Genomic DNA, 8253 nt, shown 5'->3' on the forward strand with positions numbered 1-8253 from the left:
GCCTCTGTCTTTAGCTAAGACTCACAGGTGATTCGGATATACCTCAGAGTTTGAGAGGCATTTATAATTCTTCGTCCTTACAGAAAGAATTTTTGTCATGTTGGATAAATGTTCTCAAATATAAAATGAATTAAAAAATGATTGTTTAACATTCTACTTTTTGCAACCAAAATTTACTAAGCTATTTCCTAACTGCTGGGCACTGAGTAGTGAATTTTTTTGTGTTTAATCTGTCTGTATTTACTATGGTTTGAAAGCAGCCACAAAAATGCACATTGACATTTAATCCTTATTGTGAGCTACAAAGGTTGGAAATGTACTTGAAGGTAGGACTTTGGGGAATACTAAAGTTAACAGGTACTGGAGGGGTAGCACTCTGGTCTGACGGGGTGTGGCTTCAGAAGGAACTAGAAACCCTTTCACCATGTGATGTCCTACACTACGGACTCTCTCTCCACTGGTAAGAAAGACCATCAAATGTGGTCCACAACCTTGAACTTCCCACCCTTTTACAGCTTTTAATCCTTACAAGTAAATTACTTAACTCGGGAGATTCACTTACAGCAATAGATGTTTAGGGGGAAAAAAGGAGGGGAGTATAAATTACCAAAGTATTATCAGGTCTGAGTAAGTACAAAATGATTTTCAGAAAGATTTTTTTAATCATTATCTATACAGTTCTAAAATTGCCTTAGTAAAGTTAGGCAAACAGAAGAGTGGCAACAATTTAAAGTTCACTGTAAGCAACTCAAATAGTCTTATTACAGACCTTTCTTCCTAGTATTCCTAGGCAATGGCTGTCCGGTCATCTTCTCACCACACCTCAAAGCCCACAACCAAAACCACCAAACTCACTTTTAGTACGATGTGTCCCCCTTTCTTAACAGCTAACACTCACGTCAGAAGTTACCACCTCCAAATGACTTTTCTCAGCCCCATAGTGCACAGGTCCCACCCATTATGGCTAAAGAGTACTGAAGGGCTTGCTACTGACGAATGTTGCTGCTATATGAATGCTGCCTCCGGGAAGGTCTCCCCAACCCTCCCCTGCCCTACTAGCAATCCTTCTGGGTACAACTTCCATCTTTATCCCTTGCCAATCTACACTTCAGTAAGAACAACAAACCGATGCTAGGCATGCTGACAGTCATGGAGTCTATCACCCTGGCAGCGGGGAGGAGGGAGGTGAGCCCTATTTACTTGTAAGCTGTATTTACTCAGACAACTGATAGGTGATTGCACAGAGGGATGAAAGGAAGCACATTCCTTAACCCCCAGTGATCTAGTTGTCTTCAGAGCTGCCAGAAGCTAGGCACTTTGGGAAATTCTTAAAGGGTTTCAACTGAAAGGGTGTAGCTTCATGAGGTACAACCCCTAGAAATGACCCCTCACAAGCAAAGCTAGAAAAGAAACAAAACAAGATAAACAAAAACATGGTGTGTGTGTGTGTGTGTGTCTGTGTCCTGGGCATTTTACCAGAGGTGAAAGCAGTTTGATCTTATGATGCTATAATTGGGATAACTTAGCTATCATGGAAACTACAAGCTAAGGTCAACTAGCTATTTGATCATTTTGTAGCCTCCTTCTAAAACCCAAGCCCCCTTGTTCACATAATGCTCGTGTGTGAAGCTGAACATTTGTAAAGACCTCACTGGCCAAATAGAGAAACCTTGGTGGCACTCTGCTTTTAAGGAATGTCTTTAAAGTCCAGATTCTTTGGTACATTCAGGAGTCAGAAGGCACTTCTTGCCCTGTGACCTTTAATCTAAGTCTTCTATTCCCTCTATATTCAAGCCCTAAGCCAAGCCCTCCAAAATGTGCTAGAACAGGACTGGTTGTCAGACTGACTGTGATGATGAAAAGACTTCTAGCCATACACTCTAGCACGGTACACTGGCAACAGGTGGTGGACACCTTGATATATGGCTAGTGAGACCGAGCAACTCAGTTTTAACTTCCAATTAATTTATGTCTGTCCAGATACGACTTAGTGGCTGCAGTATAGACTGTCAAAAAATGCTGGAAAGCAACACAAGGCTTGCTATACCCTTCACCTCTAAGTGGCATTTTAAAAACAATATTATTTATGCCACACTGTTGGGGAAGTCTTATGCTAATAAAGCACTGTCTGGCCAATAGGAATCTAGATAGGTGGGGCTAGGAATCCAGGAGGATTCTGGGTAGGAGAAACACAGGAGAGTCAACATGTGACGCCATGGGAGTAGGACACCGGGAACTATTCTCCGGTAAGAAACATACTTAGATTAACAATTATGGGGTAATTACTTAAGGCAGAGCTAGCCAGTAAGAGACAAACAAGGCCAACAGCTTCATAATGAATATAGCCTCCTGTGTGTTTATTTGGGACTCATGCGGATCTAGAGACAGGCTGGCGCGGCAGAGCCCAGGCGACTGGCGGGGGATAAACCAAAGCGGCTAGCAAAAGAAAAAGCTTCTCTTAACATAATGGTTGTCAGGAGTGGGATTGAATTTCCACGCAAAACAACAAAAGCTTTAAAGGAATTTTAGAAACAGAAGAACGGAGAGAAGCATAGATTTTGGTAGCAGCATTTTCTCAGGTGTGCTCTGTTTTGCTAGCAACAAGCCGAGATTCACGTGGCTCGCTTACCGGAGTCTTCCTGACTCGGCATAAAAAGAAAAAGAAAAAAAAAAAAAAACCAACAAGGTTGTTTTAAGAGACTCTGCTAACAATTAAAAGGTGTGTACGTACAGCTGGAAGTGGCAGCTTTTGCTGGATGTCAGCATGGACTGAGGCGGTAAGCTGCAGTCATGCTTACGCCCGCCATCTTGACGGAAAAACCGGCAGTTTAAAACAGCCACAGTTTTACAGATAAGACACGTGGCCAGAAAAACATAAAGATTTACAGTAAAGTCAGACTTGGATGAACAAAACCTTTAAAGGTTTACAGTGTGTTTAAAAATATACGTGAGATTGAGAGAGAAAATGAAACTGCAAAGTGGTAAATAAATACAAAAGCTGGCGTTGTGGTGGCGCACGCCGGTAGGAATTGCTCCAGAGGCAGAGGCAGGCGGATTTCCAAAGAGACACCCTGTCTCAGAGAAAAAGAAATAAAAGTGAAAGAAATAAAGTAATAATAAATAAATAAGCCACGTAAAGATGGAAAATACACAGAGAGTCTGGATATTGTACGCTATTGTGTTTTTCAATTTTTTAATTGCTCAGGAAGGAACAGCTGCTAAAGTACACTTGATTATAAATGCTGCTAAATTAATCCAACTTCTATCTTTTGAAAATGACTTGACTTCAAAATTTAAGTATAAGGATATGTTACTCGGAAAAGGAGTTTTTGCTTATGTTTCTACAGAAAATGAAAAGCTGAGAATTCCTTCCAGGCTTCTGTGGTTTCACGAACCAAGACCCCAGGAAGCAGTGGACCAGGTGTTCCAACGACTGAGACAGTTAAGATGATGGAGCTTTACAGACCCCGAAAATACGGACTTATACAGGTTTCTGAGTTTTGTCATGATCCCCATGGTATAAACAGCGCCCCCTTCCAGCAGGAAGCAGTTTGGAATGAGCGACGTCCCAATTCCCATCTTGTTTATAAATCTTTGTTTTCATTTAAATGGGATTGTTTATAATTGGCTAATGATCACAGCCAATCTCCTTTTAATGGTAAAAAAGGGAATTATGGTATGGGTATTGTTTTTCATTTATTGAGACAAAATCAAGGTCAATTTTGTGATGCTTATATTTCTCCTCTTGATTAAGTATTGTGCTTATAATGATCTTTTACAACGTAATGCATAATTAAATACAGATTATAGATAGTTACTTATAATAGAATTTCTAGTTACATAAGTTAGGTTTCTAGATATACAGAAATATATTTGAGATGGACAGTCTTCAAACCTCTCAAAGACCTTCAGAACATGGCATTTAAAATGGTTTAGGGTTTTTCTTGACAATGAGAAATGTCTGCTCCTGGCAGCACCAATTACGTCTGAGAGGAAGATGGGCATCGAAGAAACTTGTTATGGAGTTTGCTTTCAACATGGCAAGATTAGCCATTTGGGCAAGAAACTGCTCTTGCCTAGACTGTTTGACTATTGTTGTATAATCTGGACATGCAGGACCCATAGGAATGTGACTGCTGAACTAAGTCTTACAGGGTTCCTGCTGCATGAAAGAGTCTACGGGACTTTCTGCAGGACACAGAAAAATGACTGACAGACTGCCAACGCAGATGGACAGTTTGAAATCTCCTGCTTTGCTGAGAAGTGTTCCAGACACATTGTGGCCTATGGGCTGAAGATGGATGCCCCAACGTTACAGAGGAACTTCGGGTGACTGTCCAGGCAGTAAGATGTCTCTGTCAATCCTAGTGTTTATATATTATCCTTCTGTGGTCTTTGATGGAGTTGAAGACAGATAGTTATAATTATAGTTTTCTTTAGTTATGATAAAAGATAAGCTACATATAGGACTTTGGACTCACAAGGATGGGATGGATGATATTTTCTTTAAATCTTGCTAAAATATTGTAACTATGTTCTTACTTGATAACTGTTCTGTTATATACAATTTGACTGTGTTAAAGTTAAGACCTTTCTTTTTGTTTAAACAGAAAAGAGGAGATGTTGGGGAAGTCTTATGCTAATAAAGCACTGTCTGGCCAATAGGAATCTAGATAGGTGGGGCTAGGAATCCAGGAGGATTCTGGGTAGGAGAAACACAGGAGAGTCAACATGTGACGCCATGGGAGTAGGACACCGGGAACTATTCTCCGGTAAGAAACATACTTAGATTAACAATTATGGGGTAATTACTTAAGGCAGAGCTAGCCAGTAAGAGACAAACAAGGCCAACAGCTTCATAATGAATATAGCCTCCTGTGTGTTTATTTGGGACTCATGCGGATCTAGAGACAGGCTGGCGCGGCAGAGCCCAGGCGACTGGCGGGGGATAAACCAAAGCGGCTAGCAAAAGAAAAAGCTTCTCTTAACACCACACTACTTTTCCAGAGATTTGGAGTGTTTCACACAGGCAATACATACAAATAAACATTTTAATGAAAACTCCCCCACCCCCACACTCAACTGTTAAAAGAGATGAAAGCATGTCACAACTAGAAAATGCACACAGCATCCTTGTCTGTACTACAACACTCAAGACGAGTTCCAGATCAAAGGTCCTCTCCCCCAAGCTAGGGGCCCATCCAATACATACTAATAAGCACCAATTCTTGGCTCCAATATATTAAAACTGAATACAATTATCCAAGTTTAACTACTCTCTACTAGATGCCCAGTGCTTCCCAAATTTTCTACATTTTTCAAAAGTAAAATGTGCCACTAACAAAATAACCCCTCCTTCTGAGTTTAATTAGTAAATTATTTCATCAAAATCTATGATTCAAGAAACAGTCTGTCGAGAGCCTAGAAGTGTAGCTAAGCAGTAGTGCTCCCAACTGGAAAGCTTGACCTCGAGTTCCTGCCACAATGTAACCAGCAAATCCTAACTAACTACTCAATTTAAACCAGTAACAAAGTAATGTAACCACTAGCTAAAACTGGAGCGGGCTGCAGAGAAGTGTCCTTTTTTCGCTACTATGTTTTATTCGTTAAAAATAAAGAGCTCCAACTACATTGCTAAGAGCCGTGACATAAAAATAAGACTCAGTTCCTGCCCTTGAGGGGGAGGGAGTCACAGCTGGACAAAAGAATCACATATTTAAACAACTGTAATAGCGCGAGGGTCCCATCTACGATGGTTTGACCTGCACAAGAGGTCATGCCTGTCTTTCTGGTTCCAACTACAGGCTCAGAATACAGCTACCAGTGGCCTCTATCACTTACCAGAATAAATGAATTATCTTTGCCCCCAAACCCAGGAGCACGAAGACCTTTTCAGACCTGCACTTGCACGCTCTGACTAGGCTACCTGAACACCTATCTGGACGAAACGCTGAAGTTAGGAAGTTGGATTACGAATGGGACGCATACTTAAGGGATCCTACAACCACGCCTAGCCCACGAAAGGAATTCCATACTTACTCGCAGACTCCAAGAACATAAAGCCAGCTCCGGGTGCCTGCTCTCTTTCCCTTACCGAGCTGCACATTCCGGAATTCCGTGATCACTTCTACCCTTCACCATCCGCTTAGTGCCACTCAGCAGCACCCCTCAGTTCTCTACAGAAGTGCACGCTCTTTCCGGGCGGCTCCGGGGAAAGTGGGAAGCCGTGCCCTAGGAGCGCGCGCGCAGGTGACCGTGAGCTCCGCGAAGCCGCCACGAGGCAGGGGGACCGGCTCAGGGCGCGCCTTACCCGTAGTAGCGGAACGCGTTGATGACCTTCCAGAAGTGCTCGCGCTCCAGCCGCTCCTCGTCCTCGGCGGTGCTGCGCGCGGGGACCCCGGCAGGCGCGGCCGAGCCCAAACGCCCAGCGGAGAACTGCACCTCCACCTCCTCGCCGCGCCCGCCGTCCTGGGCCGGCTGAGCCGCGGGCTGAGCGCGCCGCCGTCGCTGCATCGCCGCCGCGGCCCACGATCTGGCCCGCCTGCGTCTCACCGCGCCCGAGTGCGCGGTGGCGGACGGCCGGGCCTCCTCTAGACGGCGCCAGCCGCGGCCACGGCCCCCGCTCGCGGCGCGCCCCGCCCCCGCCGCCCTCAGGCCTCCATTCGCGCTGCGCTCCGCCAGGGTTTCGGGACTCGCGCACTCGGGGCGCGCACGCGCTGACAACGAGGCCACAAGCCGCGCGCGGCCGCGGCCGCCCTCGCTCATTCGCTGCCGGGCTTCCGCTACGACGCGCTGACGTACGGTGACGCTTAGAGGACGGGGCTAAGGGCCAGGTGGAGGAGGAGCCCCTTCTCTGGGGGCGTGGCTTGAGCAGAGGGCACCTGTGAGAGCCGAGTGGGCGGGGCCGCGAGCCTGACTGGCTGGCTGGAGTAGGGTGGGGTCTGAGACTAGAAGGGAAAGGAAAAGTAGATTTCCCTAAATTGATTCCGAATGTTTTAACTTTAGAAACTCAAAAAGGGAAGGTCTTACGTTCCCCTTTTAAACTCTTTTGATTTTAAGTGGATTCCCTTTAAGCACCCCAGGAGCTGGGAGTCACAATGACCTGTGGTTAGCTTCGTATTTTCATGATTTAAGTTAACTGAAATGAAAACAATGCTAAAATCTTTATTTGTATGCTAAACTTACAGCTTACATGAGAATTCTCTAAAATTTTAGTGTATTTTCTTTTTTAAAAATATTTTTATGTATATGTATGTGGAATGGGGGTAATGCCGCGTGTGTGGGCGTGCTTACAGAGGCCAGAAGAGGCCTTTGAGCCTCCCTGGAGCTCAAGTTACAAGCAACTGTGATTTCTGGGAACCACACTCCCACCTTGGGAAGAAGAGTAAGCATTATCAACTGCTGAGTCACCTCTCCAAACCCCAATTTTTTTTCAATGGAAACGTTACCTCTATTGATAGTTTAGGATTACCAGAGACAACTCTAAAAATAGGGGCAACAAGTTCCCAAACAATGAAGTGTAAAATTTCAGCGCACGAGCTAATAGCCTTCACCAGCATCCTGTCCCTTCGGCACTATCTTCCAGCCTCTTAAGCCTTCTCTAGGACAGCCGTATTACCTTAGGTTCCAGAAAACTCTCCTTCTATGCCCTCACCCACATTCAAAGGCATGTTTGGCATACACCATATCCAACTTGTAATCTAGGGGAGCCTGAGTCTCCACGATGCCTGTGATCTTGCCCAGAATGCACACAGCTCATTTTGTCTTCTTTAGATCTCCACTAGGTCACGGACATATGTAGCCAGAGGGAAGCAATGTGAGGGTAGTGTATCAGGTTGGCCTGGAATTCTGTTGGATAAATATTTAGGGCTCCATCAAATCTGAGAAAAGCAGTGTTGGAAACGCCATTGGATGGTGAGGTGGTTCCGGTCAGTGTAGTTTGGGTCTTGGTTATCATGGTTTCTCTGACAGATGTTTCATATCTTCCATGAAGGCAATTCAGAGTGCTCTAGGAAAGATGGGTTGTGATCAATGGAAAACCCTAAGCTGCCATAATCAAGAAAGTCATCCCATTACCAGGGAGATGAACCAGAATCAAATCAGTGTTTCCAAACAAGTCTTTTTCAAAAGACTTGTGAGCTGGTCAGTCATCTTGTAAATTCAGTCCACAACAAAGTCAATGACCTCCCATGGTGTTATGTCTACAGGCATAGTCACTGGCACCATCTTCCTTGCCTGTGATGAGCTACTCAG

At 44.6% G+C, this 8253-nt stretch overlaps 1 protein-coding gene across 3 annotated transcripts in view; it reads right to left on the reverse strand.

Annotated features, from left to right (window-relative positions):
* Nucleotides 1-6697, reverse strand: part of Carnmt1 (carnosine N-methyltransferase 1) — a 30913-nt gene extending 24216 nt beyond the window's left edge. Inside the window, exon 1 of one of the 3 annotated variants that reach the window (XM_040746576.1) lies at nucleotides 6311-6697. In XM_040746576.1, coding sequence (XP_040602510.1) covers nucleotides 6311-6513 — 203 coding nt within the window. In that variant the 5' untranslated portion in view covers nucleotides 6514-6697. Of the gene's footprint in view, nucleotides 1-769; nucleotides 859-6039; nucleotides 6223-6310 lie in introns of those variants that run through there. The other 2 variants (XM_040746577.1, XM_040746579.1) reach the window with 2 other exon arrangements.
* Nucleotides 6698-8253: the final 1556 nt, after the last annotated feature.

This window comes from Mesocricetus auratus, unplaced genomic scaffold (genome assembly GCF_017639785.1).
Source record: "Mesocricetus auratus isolate SY011 unplaced genomic scaffold, BCM_Maur_2.0 Super-Scaffold_4256, whole genome shotgun sequence".
NCBI classification, from domain to species: Eukaryota; Metazoa; Chordata; class Mammalia; order Rodentia; family Cricetidae; genus Mesocricetus; species Mesocricetus auratus.